Source organism: Numida meleagris, chromosome 5 (genome assembly GCF_002078875.1).
Source record: "Numida meleagris isolate 19003 breed g44 Domestic line chromosome 5, NumMel1.0, whole genome shotgun sequence".
Lineage (NCBI taxonomy): Eukaryota > Metazoa > Chordata > Aves > Galliformes > Numididae > Numida > Numida meleagris.
In genome coordinates, this window is record NC_034413.1 from 28432059 (window position 1) to 28457607 (window position 25549).

Genomic DNA, 25549 nt, shown 5'->3' on the forward strand with positions numbered 1-25549 from the left:
TTCGGGGGTATCTGTGCCTCACCTAGGAAAGGTGAGGCTGCAGAGGGCTGAATGAGTTGGTCAGGACTTGTGGGAGATGCAGGATTTCTTTGTTTGTCACTGAAGAGTTTCATTCTGAAAATGTTTCAAATTTCTACTTCCTCCTGTTGCATTGGGCTTTTTTCCTTTTTTCCCTGACCTTCTTCAATTGGTACTGGCTTAATAACTTTAATGATACAGCTTTTTTTAAAAAATGGAAAGGCTGTAGGTCACCTAGGGACTGAGGTACATAAGAACAAAGGTGCTAATTAAAATACTGACATAACCTTGTGCTCAGCTTTGACCTTCAGGGATTGCAGCCTAGCCATGATAGCGTACTGGTGTTGGTCATGCTTTTGAGTTTCTCTCAAGCAACCTTTTTGATTTGTAAGTCTTGTGTTTGCAGATAGCTTTTGGAGTGACTCTTATGCCTGGTCATAGCAGCAAACAAAAACAATTTTAGCTGATTTTTGTTAGACTAAAATAAGTTGAAAGGAGCTTTTGAATATGGCATTTATTGGTTGAATTATCTATGTTTATTTTTTACATTTCTTGACTCTACTTGAAAGCTAGAATTTTGACTTGTCTGCCTTGAACAGAAAACTTGTCTTCTCCCACAAATATTTAGACAGCTGAACTGTGGGGACAATTCTCAGCTGTCTTAATGTTGTTTGTCCACAGCTGCTTCAGTGCCTTTTATACCTTAAAATGATTGAACAGATTAGTTGCTAGAAAGGGGCTTTTTTTTTTTGCTGTAGGCAATTAGTGGAAAACTAGCACTGGAGGTTTCTCTACTTGAAATGGTGAATATAGAACTCAAAACATAAGACTCCTTGTCTTTGTTTCTCAGCATCTCAAATGGAACACAGCAACCACTGCTACCCTCTTCCTAAGTGAGTGTGTTCTCTACCTGAAGGCCCAAATTTTCCATACCACACTATTTTCTATTTGTAATGTGCCAAGAATGACAATATTTGTATTTTGTCATCTGAAAGACACTTGCATGTGGGCACACTCTTCCATGAGTGGTTGCTTTCATCAGGATGGATGAGAGAAAAAGCTGAAAAGCTGGAGTTGTTCTGCTGTTTTGTCTTTAGTGTTTGGCGTGTGAGCAAATCGAAGGAAAGGATCTTTGTAGTCTTGTAGTCTCTATGTATTTGCTCCCTGTGAAGTTTCCTAATTAACCATCAGGCTACCTGTTGGACAATAATTTAACTAGGGATCATCTTCACAAGGCTTTGTAAGTGGGTAAATATTTTCCTGAATGTGTTGTTAAGGCTATCAATACATAATTGACTTAAAGATTTAAAGCAAGTCTCTTGCTGACACTGTGTTTATTGTTTGGAATGCCAGATTAATTACAACATGTACTGCAGGCTCTGTGTTATGAGCTGCATCTGCTTTTTGTTAACTTTCTCCATAAATGAGAAATTGTCAGTGCAAACTGCTTCTCATATTTTGAAGAAAAATCCCCTAACTCTGTAATTGTGTAGTTTAAAAATTAAAGAGCAGTTGTGTTTAGATCGCAAGTTAGTTCATTCCTTTTGTTTCTGGAGGAGCTGACCCAGGCATGGATGTCTCCTCCCTGTTTTGAAATAAATGAGATGACTGTCCCAGGCCATGCAAAACTTGGCCATTGGAGTTGATTCTCTTCGATCAGAGCCGTTTGACAAGCACAAATTCACAACATGCCCAAATTCACAACATGCCCCATGCCAGCAGCTGGCAGCACAGGGCTCATTTGCTTGAGTTATTTATATGAGCCTTCAGCATGCTACCATTTCAGAAGGCAGACAGAGCAACTAATTCTCCCTGCTTTGCATGCAGTGTATGTGAGAAATGAGAAACCTTTAAAAGCAAGTCACATTTGCTGGAGACTTGTTTGTGGTGGAATTGTTGAGTCTTCTGTGCTTGGTGCTGCTTCTACGCCAAACTAGGAAATCATGAATTAGTATTAGCTCAGAGAAAGACATGGTACTTTCTGGTCGTGCTTGTGAATGATTTTAGGGAACACTCAAAGTAGTGAGCGAGGTAGCAGGTGGGAATGGTAGAAAGGGAAGACCAAGAACCTCAAGGAAATTCATGAAAAAAATGACTTGAACTCTTGTCATTCCTGTAAGAAAAGTAGGAACAAAGTTTACAAGCTTTCCTCCTTTTGATCAGGGCTTGCTGCGTGTTCTGTAAAGAACAGCAGTTTGCTTGTACTCAAGCAGATAAGGCAGAGCCAAAACACAAGCACAGTTATGACAGGAATTATCGAGGGGCTCATCCAGTGAGAGTGCTTGGCAGTAATGGCCGTAAAACTAAAACTTCAGGCCCTGGAATGCAGCAATGCAAATTCATATCATTGTAATTAAATTACTTGAATACACATTTGTTGCTATCTATTCTGCTAACACTGGCATTAACTGATGCATTGTTCTTAGATTTCTAGGCTTTTCTTGCCATTAGCAGTAGCTGGCAGTATTCTCAGGGAGTGACTGGTCTTCTGTGTCATCCCCATCGTTCTATTTGAACTCAGATTTGGGGCACAAATTCTATTTAAATTCACATCGAGTGGGTGCTGAATAGGAGATGAATTTTTCAGATGTGAGTTTTGCAATTGGTCTTATGCTGGAGATAGATGTACGGAATTGATGCAGAGCAGATTCATCTGAACCATTTCCAAGTAGCTGTTGCTATATAGTTAAGCTGTCAGAAGATTGTTCAAATGTTTCTGTATTGCACTTGGCACTGTTCTCTTAAGAAAACAAAACCAAACTGCCTTTGCATCGTTCATTAGAAACACAAATGATAATAGAAACTTTAAAAACTTCATAATCCAGAAAAGGGATTTTTTTTCCCTTTTCATGTTGTGGAATTACCATACTAAAGCAGAAAAAGTCATAGTGTATTTGTAATTGTAACCAGAAATGGTACCCTTAATTACCTTTGTCTTTAGTCATCAAGTGCCTAATGCAGTGTCAAGAATGAGCTGTTCTTGTCTTTCTGATTGATGTTTATTTCCTATCAGTTCTCAGAAGGACTGTTCTGTTTGGTCTGTTAGCACAGGTGTACTCAGTGCAGTATTCTTTACTGGAAGACTGGTTGCATCCACCTTTTTCCAGCCACATAGTTGGTGCTAATAAGTTATTCCCATAGTTGCATAGTGTACAACTCACAAAGTGGGATGCAGCTAGCTAGAGCAATCAGGCATTAAAAGGAGCAGCAGTAATCAGGAGACATGAAGATGCGAAGTAAACGTAGTTGGATTTGGATGCAGGACAATTTGCGAAGAAGATTGTGCCTGAGGCATACATTTAGGTAGCAGAGTCAGATATTATGATGGCTTTTTCCCTTTTATTTAGCAAAGAACAGCCACGATGACCTTTCTTGGGAGTGTGTGCATATCATCTAAAATTATTTCCAGGCTTAAACACCAAAGTTGTAGTCTCGAATTTGACCACGTGTGCAGCGAAGATAGTGGTGCTAGTTCTCACTGGTATTTTTTAAGTCATCTATTACATTATTCTTACAATACTACTGTTTTTCCTCCCATTATTTTTCATTTTCTTTTCCAAGCATTGTGGTTCTGCATTTGAGCTTTCAGTTACAATGGCGATAGACTATTAATGAAAGTCATTGGTTCCATACTCAAAAATTAAGATATAACAGACTTTGTCACATTAAGGACTGCTCTGCTTGGGGTGTCTGCTTAGGGATGAGGCTGAAGAAAAACTATGCAGGGAGCAGCAGTATTGATGACATGTGCCTTCTAGTGTCTGAATGCGTTTACAAAATGTCTCTAATGATATTTAGAAAAAGTAAAAATAAAGAATCTAAGGTAATAATAGGAAAAGTGCTCTGATGAAAACTGTGTATCTGAAATGGAACTCTTCATGTTACTACAATTAATTCATTCTCATTTCTCCTTTTCAGGTTTTCTTCTCCACCTTGGCCTTCCCCTTCTCCCTTCAAATCCAATCACTATTCTGTTTAATTTGCTGTGCCTTCTGTTACCCCTCCCTTGTCTTGCCTCCTTGCTTGTGCTTTAAGAGAAGTCTTTTCCTCTGTCACTGGATCCAAAATCCAGTCATCAATAGTTTTACTCCAAAAATAATAAACTGTACAGGTAATCTATTTTTAAGCTTATCTGATATTTCTGATTGTCACTAAAGTTTAGAAGGACTAGAATTAAATTTCTGGTGTTCTGCACTGACATCTTCAAGACTGTGAGAAAATCTGAATACAGGATTCGGCCATGATTTGATGTACACAGGCAGCTGGTTTTGTTTCTTTCCATTTATGAGGTTACATCAAGCAGCTTTTACTTGAAGTATCCCATTAACATTTCTAAGGTCATCTTTTAAACTACCCTATATAATACATGAAATTTGAGGAACAAGATTTCACTTCTCAATTCTACCAGATGTTGCACAGTGTTTCTTCTTTGTTTTTGTGGAGGAAGATTGTGTCAGTGTTGCTTTACCCAGTCCCTGCTTCAAAAGTCTGTAGTTATGTGGACCCATCCATGTACACATGTGTCTGTATATGTATGTGTACTTTTTTAAATGCTGGAGAGAAGTAAGGAGGAGATGATAGGCTTCACCAATATACGTTGTTACAGTGCGGGACTAAAAGGTAATGCTCTGGTATCTAATGCTCCTCAGGTGTCTAAATGAGAGTAACCAAAAAGCAAAACGAGTCAAAGGTTGCATGTAAACTGCTTTCCCTGAAGCTGTGGCAGAAGCTTTCCACCTCCTGTGTCATTCCAAGTAGAACAGAAGTTCTTCTAAGGAAGATTTGGAGTTAAATGCTAGTAAGAGGGAAAGATGAGTCAAAAAAAAAAAAAAATCAGAAGCAGAGCTTCTCAGTACATGCATGCATATAGGCAGTGATTCCAGCTTTTCACAAGGGTATTTCATAATCATCTGTTCATCCACAACAAATAGATCCTCCAGAATGCCCAGAGCCTTAGGATGCATCTACTCTGAAGACACTGTTAATTGCTTGCAGCTCATTTTGAGTTTTGTGGTGCTTTGGCTGGGCTTTTGATGATCCCTACTTAGCCAGCTGAAATGTTTTTTTGATATGACAATGCTGCAGTCTAATTTAAACTATGTGATGGAAATAAAAATAAACAAAAGGAAACCCAATCCCATGGCATTCAGTGATATCTCTGAAGGTTCTGGGGGAAGGCTAAACTAGGAAACGACCCATCGCATTCTGCCTCAATACAAGTAGCTTCTTTCTTCTGCAGTTTAGATACCAGGGAGATAAGTGAATGCACTGAGGTGTTTTGGAGAGAAGGGTGAGAATTCTTCTAAACTGATGAGCCAACAGCAAGAAGTGCCCAAATGACAAATTTCTTTTCTCAATTCAATGAGTTAATTTGCATATGCCCTTAATTACGTGCATTTGCTGCATACTTCTTGCCTTAATGTTTTTTCTCCATGGAACTAGATTGAGCCTGTTTCAAGTCTATATTTGGCATTGACATCAAACCACTGTCTTGGCTGTTCACTGAATATATCCACTCTAACAACTGTGTACACACTATTTCTTTGATTATCTAAAAACATTTATTTTTTCATTGTAATTATCTCTTTTCTGCATTAATATTAATATTGACTTTTTCTGATTAATTCAGTGCTTTATAGACATATTTATCTTGTTGCTGTAGAGTGAATAGTGTTCTTTCTGTTGAGAATGTGTGTTCATTTGACTTGCTTTCTTTTTCGTATAACTTGTTGAGTCTTTACTATACCTTTTCAGCTGATAGTTACGTAACTTGTCCTTTTGTAACTCACCCTTAAAAATGCTCGGTCTCTTTTGTCTTTTTCTTTGAGTAGCTCAAATTCAGTTATACACATGGGCTATCCAGATCCTAATCAGCTTCTTATTGTGAATGACTGTCATCTGCCCTTGTGTTGCCCAGTTGTCTAGCTAATTTTAGAGTGGTGGTGTTTCTGTAATGTAAGTCGAGCCTATTCATCGGGTAAACAAGCTAGATGCGTAACTGTGGTTTGAAGAGCTTGCCCATTAAATGTAGTATCTGATTTACAGTGGATGCCTGCAAGTTAAAGGTCTAATTATTTGAAATACTTCTTGCCTGGCAGAAGTTAATGTAGATTCATTTGCAGTGGCACAAATGTGGTTTTGCTTGGAGGAATTTTATTTTGTTTACAGAAATGCTGCACACAATAGTAGCAAAAAAGCTGGAAGCTTGCTGGTAGAGCTGTGGACAAAAACGGAGGAGGTGGAAACACTGCCAAAGTGTGGAGTGAGGAATTTGAGGAGAGGAGCAATAAAAGGCCACTTCAAGGCAGGAGTCTGGCAAAATGAGGACTGTTGAGAAAAACATCCAGCGTTTTCTGTTGTGCAACTTCAGCTTTCTATTTTATGTCAACATTCCCCTATACTCAAAGGAAACCAAACTGTTAAAGCTGCATCTTTCCCATTCTAAGGGAAGATACTACACCTCAAAATAGATAAATGGTGGTACAGCAGAAATTTTCACTTTTTGCAAGATGTCAAATGTTAAGTCACAGTCTTTTCCAGCTTCTGATGGTGTACAGCCATATGTGCTTTCAGCATGCAGATTTTCCTGAAGCCTTTATTTTTTGTAGCGAGTAGTTCAAGAAGATTTGGTGTCTTATTTCTTCTTTCATAATAAGCATCTGTGTTTTTGCTGTAACTACACATTTAAAATACACTTCCAGTCAAGGGAACTGGTAAGTATGGAATTAAGTCTTGATTGTGTTCAGAAGCCTCCATGGGGGGAAGAAAAAGTGTAGGAGGACTGTTTTTGCAAAAATAAGTACAAAACCAATGTTCTTCAGGATAACATAGTTTATGCTATCTTAATCATAAAATCATAGAATCACCAAGGTTGGAAATAATCTGACCTAATTGTCATCTGGAGGAGAATGGCCTTGCTGTGTCCCAGTCGCCCAGAACCAGTTCTGCTGGAAGCTTACTCAGGAAGTGGGATCTTTCAGGTTGAGGCCATGTGCAGGTGCTGTGACAGGTGAGGTTAGTCTAGATACTGATAGGAGTGTGTCTTGTCAGTGTTATGGGTGCATTACACCTGCCAGACCTTTCTGCCAGACAATTCCCTTCTCATTTGAAACAGTATTATACATCTTATTTGGCGCTTTGATGAGAATGCATTGCTGTGCATCTCAAATAGTAAATATAGAGCTTTACCCAAGAAATATTTCTTCTGTTTCATTAGAGGTGAGATTGTAATATTTATTTTTAAAAATTGCTGTGTAACTGTAAGTACCATGGGATAAACAGTTGCACTTCAGAAAATAAGTAGCATGGAAAAGCTTTGTTCAGCCTTATCTAATGTAAGTGCAGCAGCCAATGGGCATCGCTTGCCACAGTCAATTGCTGACCAACTCTTAAATTTATGCTGCTAAAAAGTAATCATTTGTTTGGAACAAGGATTTTTAAGGTACTTTGTTCCTTATTGTTGGAACAGATACAGCAAATACTTAGGGAACCCAAATGAACAGTTTTAATTACTCTCCTGTATTGATGCATGAAGAACAGAACATGCTCTCTTAATCCTGTTCAGTGATATAAACCCTGAAAACAATTCTTGGTTACGATTTGGTGTCAGATTTTGCAGGAAATACCTTTTTGGTTAATCCAGACTGAAACTGCAGGTGAATGCTGATTCCTTTAGTGGCAGATTGTTTCTGTTGGCGTACAATCATTTAAGGACAAATGCAGCTGGGTCTGCAGAAGGAGGCTTGCAAGAAGCTTGGGAGAAACTTGCCTTTTGGTTAGCCTCTGGTAAGCCTGTTATAGTGTTTAATAACTGAAATAGGAAGTCCTTTGCTTTGATAATATACTGTTTAGCCAGGGGGAAAAAAAGGCAACTTCTTGTTTTCCTTTCTTATTTGACAGGTGAGCAGGATTTAGGATTTGGCTCAAAAAAAAAATATAATGATAGTGGCTTGATTGCAAAAATGTACCAACCTTGGAAGAAATTACTGTTCTTTAATATCAGGACAGGAAAAAAAAAGTACAAGAACCACTGAATATAAGTGAAAAACATGACAAGGCAGGTACAGATTTGGGAAGTGTAATCTGAAGAATCATTAGACTTGAAAATTTACCACTTTGCCACATTTTACAAAGGAATTGCAGAGCAACTATTTGATTCTCTAGAGAGGTATATTTAAGAAGTTTAAACAGACTATCTAATTCAATTACTTCTCTGAATTTTAATCAATTCCTGAAGTGGTGACCTGATTTTGCACATTGCTTTGGCATTGCGTGGATATCTGCTGGTTTACCTGACAGTCGTACATCCTTCCAATGCACTCTCAGCTCCTGCAAAGCCCATTGAAAGAATTAAGTATCTGTTGGTTGAACGTAAGCTGTTTCGTTGATTTTGTTTTTGTGTGTGTTTTTTTGTGGTGTTTGTGTGTTTTTTAATGCAATTTTTTTGGTCTGAGATGTCATATCTAAACTGCATTTCCTTGAAGGAGTGAGCAAACCTCAAAGGAGGAATTCTGGTAACTTAAAAACAAGTTGCTTCATATCCATTACCAACCACTGTGCCACTGAGAAGGAGTCAAACAAGGAGAGCGTACTTAAGACCAATTTTGAAAGATTTCATAGCGTATTCTAGATTTGTCACTGACAACACTGGGTTCTTTTTGTTTCTTAAACTGTGGCATTGAGTTTTTTTCCTCTGAAAGCAAAGTGAAGTGCAGTGATACAGAATTACTTCTTCCTGAAGCTGCAAGTATCATCAAAAAAGGGGTCCAAGTGAGATGAAAAAAGGAGAAAATAAATGTCCTGAAATGTATCTTCACCCCTGCATGAACAAACATCACAGAGTAGCAGTACTTCTTCTCACTGGTACTAAGAGCTACGGGATGCCAGCTGTGATTCCAGATACTTTTCATACTTGTGACCAAATGTGTATTGAAACACTATGTTTACAAATATGTGAAAATCGACCCTGAATTGTTCTTCCTTTGGTTTTGTGTTTTTTTCCTGGTTGCCTCTAATGAACACTTGGAGTATACATGGTGTGCTAGAATCTGCTTCTGGGAATTTCAGCCTGCGACATCCACTTCAAATATCACTCCCAGCTTAAACACATTAGAACCACATGGCTTACTGTCAACTTGAAACAGAAAAGAAAAAATGCCCTTAAGACTATTTTGTTTTTTTTACTTTGCTTCGTTGTGAAAGGGCTGAAGCAGCATATTTTCAGAGCCTCTCTTAGGCTCTGTGCGCATACCATGTCCTAGCATCTTCAGTTTTTCATTTTTTTTAAAAAAAGAATATATCTGTTCCTTAGAACTCAAAATGCAGCATTGTTCTTGACTTTCATGAAAGTTGGCAGTCAATCATCTGTTCCTTCAGCATTTCTGTGTTCCCAACTGAATGCGTTCAAACTTCCCAGTGGCAAAACACTAGTGTTTTTTATTGTTGGTAAAAGAGTATCCAAGCATGACTTAAACATATTCACTTCTCAACTGAATACAACAGGTTGACAATTTTAAGTTGTATTATTTGGCATTTGTGTACTAGTGAAATATTTCAGTTGCTGAGATGATGACAAAGGCAGATGTGTTGTGTCACACTATTTTCTCCTGCCACTGAAAACACATTTACCTTTGTGAACAACTATGTTTACACATCAGTTTAGCATAATGGATTAGACAAATTTAGCATTAGTTAGCCAGAAGATGATGTAGGGTTTTTTGAGGAGAACAGTTCATCCCATACCAGGAGTAAAAGCGCTGCTTTTTTCGTGCAACTTTATTCCAGTATTAGGGATAGAGAAACGTGCCTAGCATCACCTGCAGGATCAAATCTGTAAATCTGTGTTTCTGGGGCTTAAAAATTACGGCGGTGGTGGTTGCCTAAAATTTTGGCAGTAATTTTACATTGTGGTATATTATGGTACTTTATGCTTCTGGACACCAGATGGTGCTGCTAAACCATCTAATGTGTGATTTTCACACTTCAGCATGTGTGATACTTAAGTGATACTCTACCTGTTAGCTTAACAATGCAAAGTCGACTTGTTAAGGACAAAGGTCTGAAAAATATAACTCAAGTTAATTCGTATGTAGAACCACCATTTTATATCTCACTGGGCAAAAGCTTCAATCAGATGATGTTAGTTTTGAGTATCTAGTTCAATAATGAATGAATGTACTGAACACTTCAGAGGTTTGATTTATTTATTATTTAATTGTACTATTTAAATTTGATTTGGTACATTTAATTAGAAAGCTGCTTCTGGCGGAGGCACCTTCATTTTTATTGTTTAGGTTTAAGACAGCAGAGGATATTTGCGGAAATGAAATAATGAAGTGATGCTGAGGGTTGGTTGGAGTCATCAGTTCCCTACTTAGTTCTGTGTTATAAGCTTGACTGAGGCTGGCTAAGAGCTTTTTGTTTGCCTTCTCTTAATGTTTTTTTTTTTAGATGTGATTGCTTAGCTGCATAACTGAATCACAGACATTATTTTTAATACTGAGAAATCACATCTGGCATGTGACTTCTGTTTATTTTAAGTGGGTTACAGTGTTTAATAAATTCATCTTGTAATCCTAAATCATATGATCAATGAACTATAGAAAATGGGTAAAAATAATCTTGGATGTTTTGAAAATACTTTGTTTTCAGACTATTTTCATTTAAACGGTGACACAAGTTTGATACATATCGTATTTTTTCTTAAAGGTATTTATTTATTTTATAGATCCTCATATTAAAGTCTCTGGAAAAAAGGAAAATGTTAAAGAAGCTAAAGAGAAAATCATGTCAGTCCTGGACACAAAAGTAAGAATAAATTTACTTTGAGATCTTAATCCCCTAATCCTGTTGTGAAATTGATCTTCTTAAATGTGTTCATTTAAACAAAGTATGGATGCTCTGGAAAAAAAGCAAAACAGCTCTTCTAGATGTAGATATATAGTATATACAAAAATGAATACATGCAACAGGAAAATACTTACTTAAAGCATTTTTCTGTATCTGAACTCTCTAGAAATATTATTCCCAGCCATATGACCATGCCTAGTTTCTTTGTTGGTTTGTTTTTTTTTTTTCCTTGAAGATCTGAAATACTACTTCATTGCAAACAGTAGATTGTGGCCACTTCAGCAAACATAAAGTTCTGTGAAAATCTTCATTGTAACTATTTATGTACATCTTTGGCATTTGGGAAATAAAATATCTGTACGTATGCAGTTTTTAATATTTAATATCCTGTTCCTCTCTTTTTATGGTTATTTGACTTCTGAAAACACGACTATTTATCCATGGGTGTCATGTGCCAAAAAGGCATAATAATTGCATTATTGTACTGAAGATTCAAAGGTAGTGCTGGTAGATGTACTAGTTCATACTCTCAAACGCATCTGTACAGATTTGTCTGAAGCTGAAGTTGTGCATCTGTTAATTTTAAGAGCATTTATGTAGTTCTGCTTTTAGCTATTACTATGTTCTTGTACTCTGAAACCTTTGCACCAGAATTTCTAACATTTCTAGATTTTGGCAAAGAGTTTTTATACTTTTATCAGATTTTCACCTCATCCAGTAGCAAATTTTTCTTGTAAATGTATGGAGCTTCTGCTTAGTTGTATGCCAGCTTTTGATTCTCTCTCTCTCCAGTGATAAGCAGTGGTTTTTTAACAACTGTAAACATTATCAGTAACAATTAACTATTAAGAAAAGTGTAGATAATGTTTGTGCATTTTAAAAAATGACATACCAGAAAATCTTGTTATGGTTTCTGAAGAGGAAAGAAGTCTTACGTCCTTTGGATCTTTGGTGTGCCAAAGTTGTTGTCATATGAGCCTTTCAGATCAGACAGATGCATTACTGCAATTGAAATACCACAGATTTAAAAATGAGAGTGGATTGCAAAATTCAGTTCGTACAAAATCTGGAGAGTTTTAAAAGCTTTTGATATTTTTGAAGGTCTGACTTCATTTCCATGTTATTTCTGTATTAGAAAATGTTAATGATTTCACATCTGAATGTGATCCATATTAAAGTGTCTTACTTAAGTAGAAGCTCAGCCACTACAAAAACACTTTGAAAAACCATTTTCAATGTCATCCTTGTAGTTCCAATACTACAAAATACTCAGGTTCTGCTCTTAACGTATCTACTTATGGGTGCTTCATTTCCAGAGCAATCGGGTAACCTTAAAGATGGATGTTTCGCATACAGAACATTCTCATGTGATAGGTAAAGGTGGCAATAATATTAAAAAGGTGATGGAGGAAACAGGATGCCATATCCATTTTCCGGACTCAAATAGGAATAATCAAGCAGAAAAAAGCAACCAAGTAAGTATAATTATATTTTAATTTATAATATCGTTCATGAGAATATGATAGAACCATAGAATGGTTTGTGTTGGAAGAGATCTTAAAGCCCATCCAGTTCCAACTTCCCTGTCGCGGTGGAGACACCTTCCACTAGATCTGGTTGCCCAAAGCCTCATCCAGCCTGGCCTTGAATATTTCCAAGGATGGAGTGTATGGGAGATCCACAGCTTCTCTGGACAAATGTTTATCTCAATATGAAACAGTTCTAGACTTCAATTTACTTTTTTATTGGGGAGGAGCGGAATTCAAGTTCTGAGAATTAGATATTTGTTATTTACACTGTGGAAAGCGCGGGAGTTTCTAAAAGAAGAAAGCTTTATAAACAGAACAATTTGTGATGCTTCATGAATCACTTCAATTTTTTAAGCGATCATTACTTTGAGCATACAGAAGTTAACAACTTAGTGTGAGCATTCTGCTAAAGTAGCAGTGTGAAAAGCAAAGCCTTTCTTTTCTTTAAACTCCTCATTGAATCATGGTTAATTTATTAATTCGGACTTACATTATGTTTTTGAAAACCAGAGTTGATGCAGAGCTAACAAACACAAACATTCTATTATAAGAGTTTAACTTCAGTAGAATAAATCATTGGGTCTGTTTCGGACATCTCCTGTAATGCCAACCGTTAGTGAAATGCTTACCTTCTAATCTTGCATCTTGGTGCTTAGAATCTCTCTTGGACATCCCGGTGGCTTCTCAGCAAAACACAGTAGTTTCGAAACATTCAGGAAAACATACATTGGAGCACATAAAGTAGTTTTTCCATTATTTGATCCAAACAACTATGTTGATCATTTGATAAATTTCTTCTAGTTGCTGAAGCCTACATAACCTAAGAAGCTGCAATATTCATAGCTAGATCTGTTTTTTAAATGAGATTACGTTTCAGCTACTGTTTAGATATCAGTTGGAATGTTACTGGATGTCCTTTCAATGTTGATTCTTAAAGAAATCACAGATATTTTAATAAATTTTCAAGTGCCTCACTTGAAAATGTAATGCAGTGTTTTCTATGTTTTTACTCTTCCAGGTGTCAATAGCAGGACAGCCAGCTGGAGTGGAGTCTGCAAGAGTTAGAATTCGGGTAATAGCCTATTTCAGTGTAACACCCTCTGAAAACACCTTAAAGGAAAATACTGCAGTGTAGATATAAGATCCTTAGGGTTTCTGGTTCTGTTCTCTGACAGCAGAAATACAGAACAAACAAGTGAATCCATGAGTAATATACTGAGGGTATTATATAGATTTTGCTAGGATGTGAATCACTTTCACTAACTAGCTTTAAGAGAACACTGAACACAGTCTGCAGTATAAGCAGGAAGTAAAGTATCCCATACTGTGCTTAAAATTGCATCTTCATTTATGCTCCAAAGTTGACCTGTAGAAGCTCGGGCATCCTGTGTGAATCTAAATAAAAGCCAGCCGTTGTTCTTATTATATGTTTGAAAATTATTAAAATTATGGTGGAATTTGGCTCTATTCTCCACTCATAGCACTTCTATCTTCCCTTTCTTGTTTTGATTTGTGTGCATCATAGCATAGATAACATATCTAATAAATTCTGATTTTTTTCCCCCACAATAATTGTAGTCAGGTATGTCGCTTATACAAGTGTAGGTCTTCAAAGATATGAAGGCAATGCTATGTAGCTTTGTACCTGATTTAAGAGCTCTAATTATCCATGACAGAACAGAAGCTTCTCTATGAATGTTTACAGATAATAATTTCAGTTAGCAGCATAGATAAATATAGGTAATGAACATGGCTTTATGGTTGCTACATAATTGCATAAGATCCTGTTATTTTTGAACAAACACACACAAAAAATCCATCTAAAACCAAAAAACAACACAAAACTTGTTTCCCTGGAAAAGCAACACCTTTTTAACTCAAGATAATATCTTCACAAGTGAATGTCTTACATTAATTGAAACTGATCAATACATTTTAATTCAGTAATAAAATTGTGGTAATTTTACTGAGCATGACTTAGATTCTCAGTATTCTCTGTTCAATGTTCTAGGAGCTGCTTCCGTTGGTACTCATGTTTGAACTGCCTATTGCTGGAATTCTGCAACCAATCCCAGATCCTAATTCTCACACAATTCAGCATATATCTCAGACGTACAACATTTCAGTGTCCTTTAAACAACGCTCTCGAATGTATGGTGCTACAGTCATTGTCAGAGGGTCACAAAATAATACTAGTGCTGTGAAGGTAATGTCATCTTGAGGTTTCTGCATGTTGTACATATATTTGTAGCTTAAATACCTAGGTACTATATTAGCGTGTTATCCTTCATCCATACATGTGATGGCAAAATCCCTTCTAAAATCTTAGTACTGATTCTTTTTGAAGTGGTGTAGATAAAGTGTGAAAATGTGGACAGGATAGTTTTAAGTTTAGAACTTGTTGTTGTGCTTAGCTTTTAATTTGTTTTCTGTTGTATACCTCTTTAGGTTTGCAGCATTTCTGGAATGTGTCCTAATCCTACCCACATCTTAAAAGCAATAGTATACAGTCTTTCATACTTCAGTTTCTCAATATACAGTCAAATATTTAACTTTGAAATTTGCCTTAGCCATTTGTCTAAGTTATCTTGCCAAGCTGGGATTGGGAGTTGTGAAATTAACAGACAAGTAAAGGAACTACGATGAGCCTATTTTTCTTAATAAAGTTAAGAAGCTTTTGTTAATCACTGGCAGTGTGGCAGATTAATGTTGTCTCATATGGGTGTATCTCAAGCCCATGAGAATAACTGAGGCCAAAACTGAAAGACAAATTTTGCAAGTGTACCTACCCAATGAAGTCTCTATTGACTTTCTTACTGCTGTACGTGGCCTAGGAGTTCTGCTGGGACTGGGCAGTTTGATATCTTAATGTTTGTCTTCAGTGATGACAATTAAACTCTCCATTTTGTCATAAAATGGAAATAGTAAAGTTTGTTACGAATCAATTGGGTTTTTAAGCAAAACAGAATTTTCTTTATCTTGAATGCCAAGTGCAATCTGATGCAACTTAGTTCCATTTGCCTCTGAGCACTGTATCATCAGCTTCTTGTGTTTGCTCCTGCAGGAAGGAACAGCCATGCTTCTAGAACACCTAGCTGGGAGCTTGGCTTCTGCAATCCCTGTGAGCACGCAACTAGACATTGCAGCACAGCATCATCTCTTTATGATGGGTCGAAATGGCAGCAACATCAAACATATCATGCAGAGGACTGGTGCTCAGATCCATTTCCCTGACCCTAGTAACCCACAGAAGAAATCCACTGTCTACCTCCAGGGCACGATTGAGTCTGTCTGTCTTGCCAGACAATATCTCATGGTAAATACTTTCAGTTAAACTTGCTTGTAAAAATGCTAAATGATGGAAAATGTAGCCTTTCCACATTGGTCCAATGTAAGTCAGTTTTAGAGAAGAAGGTTTATTATATTGCAAAATGCTAGATCAGCTGAGTGTTCTAATTTTGTCAGTGTTTTGTGAGTGTTTGTAGTTGCTCAGAGTACTTGTGATCTGTGGTAGCATGATTTGAAAAAAGGCTGTGGCAATATTAATGCAGCATAAGCAATTTGTATTTATGGTAACAGTGTGCTCCTGAGTAGAAGGCAGACTTGGGGGGTGTGGGAGGAGGATAGAGAGGAGTTGTTATTGTGTGCTGCGTTGTCTTCTTCTAATTGTCTTATTTAGTCAGTTGAAAAGCTGAAGGAAGAAGCAACTAACCAGATAAAATCTTAACCCCAATTCCTAACTTAAGCTGAAAAACACTGCTTTTACTCGGGCATAAACATTTAAATTTGTCAATTGTGCTGATAACTAAAGATAAATAGCTGCAATCATTCTGAGCTTCATTCAAAGTACAGCTTTCTTGGTTGTTTCTTCTCTGACATAGTCCAGTGGAATCAAATTTCATTGTTTTGGAGCAGTTTCCTGCAAGATGCAACTGCATGCTAGCCTTCTTCCCATGGTAATGTTTGTTCCTGGCTCCTTCCAGCTGCTCTGGTTCAGCCAGGATAACAGTTGATGCTCTTTAACCATCAGGCAGTAGAAGTGTCCTATAGAACGGAGGGTGTGATATAAAACTAAAGATCAAGTAATTTTGTCTTAATTTTGCAGGGATCTTATAACTAGAAGCATCTAGGCATTTATACTAAGAAAAGAAATGCCATTAATGTTTGCAGAGTTGACAATATGCCTCCAATGTATACATTTGCTTATAACATATGTAGTGTAGCAGTGCTACTTTAGAAGTTGCTTAATGTTATGTCTGAATGGAAACTTCAATATTAGCTAGTAACTAATATCATTGATAAGGCTATGTATGTTTGAAATTCATATATCAGATAATCTCTGATAGGTGTTGCTAATCTCAGTTTCTAATCATCAGCATATTGCTTGCAGAGCGATATTCAATGTGATGATTAAGGCAATGTTTGTAGCAGTGATGAAGGCCAACTGTAAAAGGAAAAAAGATGTAGTGACATTGAACTAGTAGACTGGGTGAGAGGGGTTTCGGTCTTGATAAAATATTCTTGTTCTATGCCTTCCACTCATCCCTAACCCCTTGGTTTTATTTGTATTTTGCTGATCACTAAAAAAGTAGACTTACTTTGTTGGTTATGCACATAGTATTGTGGACTGTACTGTAATTATGGAAGATATTGACAAATCATTTTTGTTCATGTTGTATTAAAGAACATTACTTTGTTGTATTCCTCTCAATACTATCATGTAGGTTCTCTAAACACACGAGAGAAAAACTTGAGTGCAAAAGTCCAGCCATTTACATTTATAAGACCTGACATTCCAGTTTCCATTTTTCCTTTTTGTTTTTTATCCTTCTAGTTGTATTTTTATTCAGCAGGCATTTGATATAACCTCGTGATATTACTTTCTGTAACTTTTTAATGGGAACATGGATTATTGGTTTGAGTCTTTTTTTTTTATTCATGATTGTTCTTTTTAGCCAAGTTCACTTAGTGAAGTTATACCAGTTTTTCTGAAGTCAAAATAGTTACGCTAACTGGCTTTAATTTAAAATAAATTTAGGTTTGGAAAGTACTTTATGGCTAGATGTGGTACTGTTGAGAAGGCCTACATAAAAATTAAATACTGAGCTGGTCATGTGAAGAATATACCGATTTGTAACTTGCAGAAGCGGGGAACTAAATACGACCACTTTCTTAAATGTCTGTTTTCTTTCTCTCACTTCTTTCACTGGAAAATCCTGATGTAACTACTGAGTATGGGAAAAGGAAAAGTAGCAATTGAGCATCAGATAACAGTGACTTGCAGAGACAATTTTTCAGAATTGTTTTCCCTTATCCCAAGCTCAGTTTAATGTGGGCTGCTTCTGACAGTGCCTTGTTCTGATTTGATATGTAGTAATTGCTTCTGAATTTGTATAATCTCGACACTCTTAATTTTGCTAGGTAGCTAACATGGGACATATATGCACTGACTTTGAAGTCAAAATACTTAGCAAATAATTTCCTTACCTTATTTCACCACCTTATACAACCAAACTGTTAATTCAGAATCCAAGAGTAAAAATATATGGTTGTATTCTTGCTGGCAATAAAGTGGCTTTACTTCATCCTTGTTATTTTTTCTGAACTTAATACATCCTTATGCGTATGTGTGCAGTCAATATGTATTTCAGTTTACTGCTAACAAATGTGGGGAAAGCATTAGCTGTTTAATTTTTTGCATCTATCTTTTCAGGGTTGCCTTCCTCTTGTGCTCATGTTTGATATGAAGGAAGAAATTGAAGTAGAACCACAATTTATAACCCAGTTAATGGAGCAGTTAGATGTCTTCATAAGCATTAAGCCGAAGCCAAAGCAACCAAGCAAGGTTGGTGAAAAGCTCATATATTTGTTTTAGGCATTCACGCTAGCTTTTCAGAGCTGATGAGTTGGCACATATGCCCTTCCTTCCTGACTTAATGGATCATAAACTTGTAAAATGTATATATATTTTCTGCTTTAAATATCAATTTAAATGTTGTAATAGTTCTCCTTTATGGCAATTCTACTTATTCATTAAATATTTGCTGATACAGAGATTAGGTTTTATATAGAAATATTGGAAAAAAAAATAGGAGGCAAATATTAGATCTGATTAGACCCATTCTTGGTTTTAAAGAAGATCCTTAAATCATAATTGCAGTGTTCTTTAGCAATCAGAATTAAAAAAAAAAAAAATCTGTCCTGAGGAAGTTTAACTGTCTGCATGGGAAGTTGAAGGCAGGAAAAAAGCAACACATGGAATAGCATTACAAAGTATTTCTGAGAATTGGTATTTGTTGTTAAAATACTCAGGCAAATGTGAATAGGAGGTACTTGGTTATCTATACCATTGATCATATTGTTATAACAGACAAAAGACTCAAAGTATTAAGTGTTAGCTATTTTGTTAGCTCTTCATCTCTGTGTAGGGATATGTAAAATCCATAAAAAAGAAACAGTATGAGTGAGGAGAATGTACAGAGAACAAATAATTATTCTGTCACTTAATTTTTCAGGTGTTACCTACACTTTTTTCGGATAGCTATTAAATTGATAGCTTTTGTATAAACTTTTGTCTACTTTGATATATAGAGCTCTGGTAAAAGAATGTAAGATTTAAATTATTGGATTGCTTCTCTAGTTCTTTGGGCACTTCAGATTTGGTGTGCCAAATACCATCAAGGTGCAATAATAACTCATTTTTATAATAAATAACCAGTGATAACAAATGATAGGAAATACTTTAGTCACTTTTCTTTGTAAAATGCACACAAAATTCTTAACCTAACCATTAAGGTCACTGAATTTAATTGCTAGCGGATGTTTTTTCACACTGTCTTATACTGCTGTTACTGTTAGGGGAGATTTAAGAGCTGTGTGTGTTGCAGATGCATATTATACAGCTGTTAGTTACTGGTTTTTCTTTTTCCCTTTTGTTTTGCTTTTGTGTTTTTCTTGTCCTCCAGTCTGTGATTGTAAAAAGTGTTGAACGAAATGCCTTAAATATGTATGAGGCACGGAAATGTCTTTTGGGACTTGAAAGCAGTGGAGTCACGGTAGCATCAAATCCCTCTACTGTCTCATGTCCCGTTGGTCTGTCTTGTCCTGGTTTGGATATCTTGTCTTCAGCAGGACTAGGACTCACTGGACTTGGTATGTATTTTATTTTATTAATGTATCTATTTAAGGTAAATATATACACATACACATATAGAGGCACACAGTTATTTATTTGAAGCTTAATTCACCTATAGTTATATAAAAAATTGCAAAGTGCAGATGTGTTTTTTACATAAATTCTTGTGTGAAAGCGTGAGAGAATTCCAAAAGCATCTGGCCTTGCAAGGACTTATTTGTGTGAAACTTCCTCCAAGGTTTTTGTAATCAGCAGTTTAACTCATCTCTTTTGAAAATCACCCAGAAGCTTGCAAAACACTCAGCTGGAAATGAAAGAAGGGGAAATGCAGGTGAAGTAGGGCAGTGTGATTATGAATGTCAGAGGTATCATTTTCAAATGAATTTTTTTATTGGCTACACAGTGATGTCTCAGGTTCCCCTGAATTTGAGTAGGTATTTATGCCTAACTGTAACATTAAAGATAACGTACCTAACACCACATGTTGGTTCTGACTGTATCTTGCTTTAGATAATGGAAGCACATGCTATTAATTTTGACCTTACTTACCAATATGAAGTATAGGACTGAAATATCCAAGTTTCCTATCTGATATAGTTTTAAGGAAGGAATGGTTAGTCCAGGCTGGAATTACCTTTTCTTTTTCAAGCTCTGCGAAGACCCAATTAACAAACATGTACAAAACTGAACAGCGCTTCAAGAATTTAGTGACAAATTAAATGACACTGGTCCCTGAAAGTCAGTGTTATCATGTAATTACCCTGCAGCCTGCCATCCAGGAGTACTGTGCAACTCTGTCAGATGCTTTTGTCGAGATCACACAGATGCATATTCTTGTGCTATTTGACTGTGGTTTTTAACATGGCTTCTACCATATTATTCTTGTCATGCCTGCCCCTTGGGGTTGGCTTTTATCTCTACTGATAATGCTGAACTGACTTATGAATGTTCATAGATTGAGAACTAGTTTGAGGAAATGCATTTGGAGGATGATTTGCTATCAGTATTGAAAGTGCAGAGAAAACCTAAAAAGTTCTTACTGTGGAAGTAGTGGTTCAGTTCATGAAGTTTTGAGAAAAAAAAGCTGTTGTTTGAAATGAAAGCAAGGTTGCAAAGTGCAGTTGCTTTCTTATTCTGTAAGTGATGCTTATGTGAAACAAACTGACAGCAGCAATGGAGGTGATACAAAGGATGGCAAGGCTGAAAAGCAGCTATTTCAGACTGGTATTACAACAGTTAGTCCAGTGGATGGATACAAAAAAAATGCTACAGTTCTCATGTTTCCCAGTTTAAGGATACTTGTGCTTAAATGTGCTGTTTGCACCAAATTAACATCAGGCTTAATGTTAAGATCTCTCTATAAGATATATACTGGAGCTACTTAAGTTGTTACTTGTTTTCATTTTAATTGCTACTTAAAAACTTGCAAGAATGTATTTCATCAAGTGTTAGCTAAATATTCACATGTGTAATTTTTTGGCAGGCCTTTTAGGTCCAACAGCACTGTCCGTCAACACCTCAACTACTCCAAATTCTCTGTTGAATGCTCTTAATAGCTCGGTGAGTCCCCTACAGAGTCCGAGTTCAGGCACACCTAGCCCTGCATTATGGACAACATCTCTTGCTAACACGAGTGCCACAGGTTGGTAGAAGTTAAATGCAGATTAATGATTGTGTTGACTGTTCAACTGTAAAGTGTAGGAATAGCAGCAAAGTCCAGAATCATTCATTTTTAAAGCTTTAATTCCTAGGTCTTTATGTTCACACAGATGAATAAATGTCCAAATTTGAGGTTTTAACTTCATGTATATTTATAACATGCTGTCACATACAATGTTTTGATCTGGCTTAAATAGAAAACATTGTTAACCTACAAAGTGATGGTTAAAATATGATGTTTTTGGCATGTGATTCTAAAGGAAACTTCTTAGTGTGTCAAAGCTATGTAATGATACGCATTTATTTGACTCACTGTGTTATGTGAGAAACGTTAACTAGAGCATGGCCAAAATTTCTTTCACAGGTTTCTCTGCAATTCCACACCTAATGATACCATCAACTGCTCAAGCAACTTTAACTAGTATCTTGCTATCTGGAGTACCGAATTATAGTCAGAACACTCCATCTCCACCACCGGGCTTGACTCCTGTTGAAGTCCATGTCAATGGCATGCAATCAGAGAGTAAAAAAGGGTCAGCTTCTTTAAATGGTCATGTGAAGGTAAGTAACATGATCTCTAGAGAACCAGATCTATTTGTAACTAACCTTGTCTAAGGAAGTCTGAAAGGAAAAAGCTGTGACATTAGTAGATTCTGAAGGCTACTAGGTTTTCAGATTGAACAGTAGTGTTTTAAAAATGTTGTGTTATATGCCACTTCCTTCTTGACAAATGAGACATTCAAGCATATTGTTCTCCTAAGTCACAGATGAATCTTTTGCTTTCTCGTGCAGATAGGCAAAATTTGCAATATTTTAAATGTAACAATTGCTTCGATTTCACGATTATTTCAGACTTCAAATATCAAGTATGCTGCACTGTCTGCCACTTCACTGGGAGAAAACGTGTTAAGCGCAAACCACAGTGATTCAGCAAGACAAACAAGCACTCATGGTGCCTCAGAACAAGTAGCTGCCAAGTCAAATGGTACAGAAGGTAAGATTTTGGCACTTTATTGTTTTTAGTGTTTGTGCAGCCTATGTGTGTTCATGAAACAAAAATGTACAACATATGCAGGTTGTGATGCAAACGTACAGTGCTTGTGCTTTGGTTGTGCAGACACGATGAAGGAAAATATGTTGGACTACCTAAGCTGTACTGATGATGGAAAAACCTGAAGTTAACATACACGTACTTGTATCATTTTATTTATTCTCCAGCATTTAGGGAAATAACAATTTTAGGGTTTTGTTTTCTCTCATAGCAGCTTAACTTCTTTGCTAAAGATTCTTTGCTGGTTTAAGCTATGTTTTATTTTTGCCCTTCAGTGGAAGGAAAGGCATCATGCGTTTGACAGTTATTCTTCTACAAAATTGTGTAGATCATACCTAGATGACACTGGCAAGCAGAATTTATTTGCATGTTTTATAATAACATTTCAGTTGCTTAGTTCAGCTCCTAAAGTGCAGCATAAAGAGCTGTTCCCTTGTTCTTGGAGGGAGGGAAGGTCAATTCCATTTTGAACTTGTGTAGATTTCTGTGAAGTCTCTGCTTCCCTTGCAAATACTGATCAGTAAAGGAGATACTCTTAATGCTTGTAGTCATCTGAAATGCTGATCTGAATGAAAGATGCATCAACCAATCAAGGTGAAAAATATTTGCAAAAATACATTCTCAAGATATTTGAACGTTAAGTGGAATGCTTTTATTCCAGCAAGGATTCTCTGAGCACTTGACAAGATTTAATAGAACTGGATAACAAATCAAATTTGTTTGAAATAATTAGTCTCTTCTAATGTCTTTAAATTTGATATTAATTAACATTACTTGGATTTTACTTGAATAAATAAAAAAAATAATTACAGGACATAATAAATACACTCTTTTGACACTGCACGGGTTTGTTGGCTTTTTTGGTGCATCTGAACTTAAATTTCTGACTTAGCTCAAACCAAGTTGTTAATCATAAAGACTAGGCTAGTTCTGTAAGAAGGAAAGCAGATTTTGCTTTGTATTCTAGTGTGCTTACTAAAGCAATGATCACTACAAGAGTTTTGTGGTTTTTTTAAATCATTTTCTTTATTGATCTTGTAGGTTGCAATGATGCTTTTGTAGAAGTGGGCATGCCAAGAAGTCCGTCCCATTCAGCAAATACCAGTGATCTGAAGCAGATGATTAGCTCTTCCAAACAGGCCTGTGCAAAGAGGCAAACAGTTGAATTACTGCAAGGCACCAAAAACTCTCATTTACAGTAAGCTAAAAGTGCAAATGCAGATAAATGGAATTTTCGCCATGCAAAAATACGTAGTATGTGTAGTGTTTGTAGGTAAAATGGGTGTTTTAGTTGTCAGATATTCCAAAAGACGATTTAAACTGAGCTTGATTTTTGTAATATACCCTCCAGTTTGCCTTTTGATCGCAAATTTTGAATAATTTTGGTACATCCTAGGAATTTTTTTCTTTAGTTTGTACCCATGACAGAGGAGAGGAGAAAAGCAAGAAAAGACAAATGCCTTTTCTATCCCACAAGAAAGGGCACTTTTTTTTTTGGAGAATCTTTCATTAGATATTTCTAAAGGATACTTTTTTGTACTTCTTATTGATTACTTTGAGAACATTTCCCAACTGCAAGTGTTTTGCTTTTGTTTGTATCTGAAGCTGTTTCCTTGGTAGAAAAATTACATTCAGGGCATAACAGTATGTTCTCAAACACTGTTCTCAGTGACTTCTTGTTTGTTTTTTTTTAATGACCTAGCAGTGGGAAGGGCCCTTTTGAGTCATGTGTCTTGGCAATACAGGTTCTGTTCTTAATGAGATGTTTTTAAGTAATGTTAAGTAGCTTTTGGGAACTGCTTATCATGACTCTTTTGAGATGCATATTTTCTTACCTCATTTATTGACACTGTTAAAGCTATAATATTTTTGTCATGAGTTCTACTCTCATAGCTCAGAAATCCAAGAATTTTGAACTCAGTTGTTTGTATGTTTTGTTCTTTTTGTTGTGGTTATAGCACTCAAAATTTGTTCAGGGTTTTATTCTGGGATAATCATTTAAAACATGATTACATCACCATGTTTTGAAGTAAGGAAAGAAGAGTTTACATTTACTATAGAGCAGGCACAGAGTAGAGCTGATTTTTAAGTATTTTATTTTTTACAAATAAAGGATTTCAATAGGAGGTTCATTAGCACAAAGGATTGCAATTATTGAAGCGTAGGGCTTATGTTAACTTTCTCAATTTTCATAACTCGTCTCTCTATCCTACTTGCCTTCAATCAAACAGAACTGCTGAGATGCTAGCCTGAGCAAGGATAAATAGCATGAGGTTGCACTACGTAGGGATTGCATGTGATGATTTCTGACCCCTGAAAACTCAAATTTAACTTCATAATCTCATACTTGGTAGCATACAAAGCAACAATTTGTTTTATTTCACTGACAGAGATAACAGGTATGTACGGTAAAGGAAAGCTGAGACTCAGAAGTATTGTAAAAGATGTTGAAATGTTTGCACATTGGCTTTTGTTGAATTTTGCTGCTCTACTTCTCAAGGTAAAACACGGTTATGAAAATTGCATTGAGTATTCACTGTTAAGGTTGGAAGGCTGGAATTAATACTGGCTTTTTTTCCTCAGTACCACCGACAGGTTGCTCTCAGATGCAGAGTTAAGTGCTTCCGAAAGTCCTATGGCTGACAAAAAGGCTCCTGGAAGTGAGCGGGCAGCAGAGCGAGCAGCAGCTGCCCAGCAGAACTCTGAAAGAGCACGTCTAGCTCAGCCATCATATGTAAATATTCAGGTATGCTTCCCTGGATAAGCCCAAATCTAGTGCAAAATTTGGTAAATTGCAAAGTGTATGTACCACACAATACAAAGGAGATTTTTGGCTAGCATGCTGTTGTGCCATTACTGCTTCATTAGAAGCATTTCCCAGAGAAATTATTCATTCTTTCAAGGTACGTGGATGTGGTTGTATCTGTGTTGGCTGGTTGGATTTCAGATACTGAAGTAACGCTGAGGTACCTGGTCTTGTGAGGTTACGTGAAATATGATCACTTATAACAGGAATATGAGTGTGATTTATAGGAGGTTTCTTTTAATCTACTGCTTCCCTTGCAAGCTTTATATTTCCCTTAGTTCCGAATGACTTCCAGCGAGATGGTATGTCACAGAAGGGTGAAAACAAGGTCATTTTTGTGCTGAAACTGCTATCCAATTACTAGTTATTTTTCGCATAGTACAGTAAGACCTTTGAATAAATAGTAAAATACCATCATATGTTTTATAAAAACTTAATTTAGTAAAACATGCATCCATCTTCTCGCTTTCTTTGGAATGTAAAGAAACAAGAAGAAAAAAGGT

General features: G+C 36.4%; 1 protein-coding gene across 2 annotated transcripts in view; it reads left to right on the forward strand.

The window, feature by feature from the left end:
- Positions 1-25549, forward strand: part of BICC1 (BicC family RNA binding protein 1) — a 100535-nt gene that overhangs the window by 62715 nt on the left and 12271 nt on the right. For both annotated transcript variants that reach the window (XM_021398993.1, XM_021398994.1), the window contains 12 exons: positions 10745-10824; positions 12183-12341; positions 13414-13467; positions 14407-14601; positions 15460-15711; positions 18109-18240; positions 19361-19547; positions 21014-21172; positions 21554-21750; positions 22042-22183; positions 23282-23438; positions 24824-24986. In XM_021398993.1, coding sequence (XP_021254668.1) covers positions 10745-10824; positions 12183-12341; positions 13414-13467; positions 14407-14601; positions 15460-15711; positions 18109-18240; positions 19361-19547; positions 21014-21172; positions 21554-21750; positions 22042-22183; positions 23282-23438; positions 24824-24986 — 1877 coding nt within the window. The remainder of the gene's footprint in view (positions 1-10744; positions 10825-12182; positions 12342-13413; positions 13468-14406; positions 14602-15459; positions 15712-18108; positions 18241-19360; positions 19548-21013; positions 21173-21553; positions 21751-22041; positions 22184-23281; positions 23439-24823; positions 24987-25549) is intronic.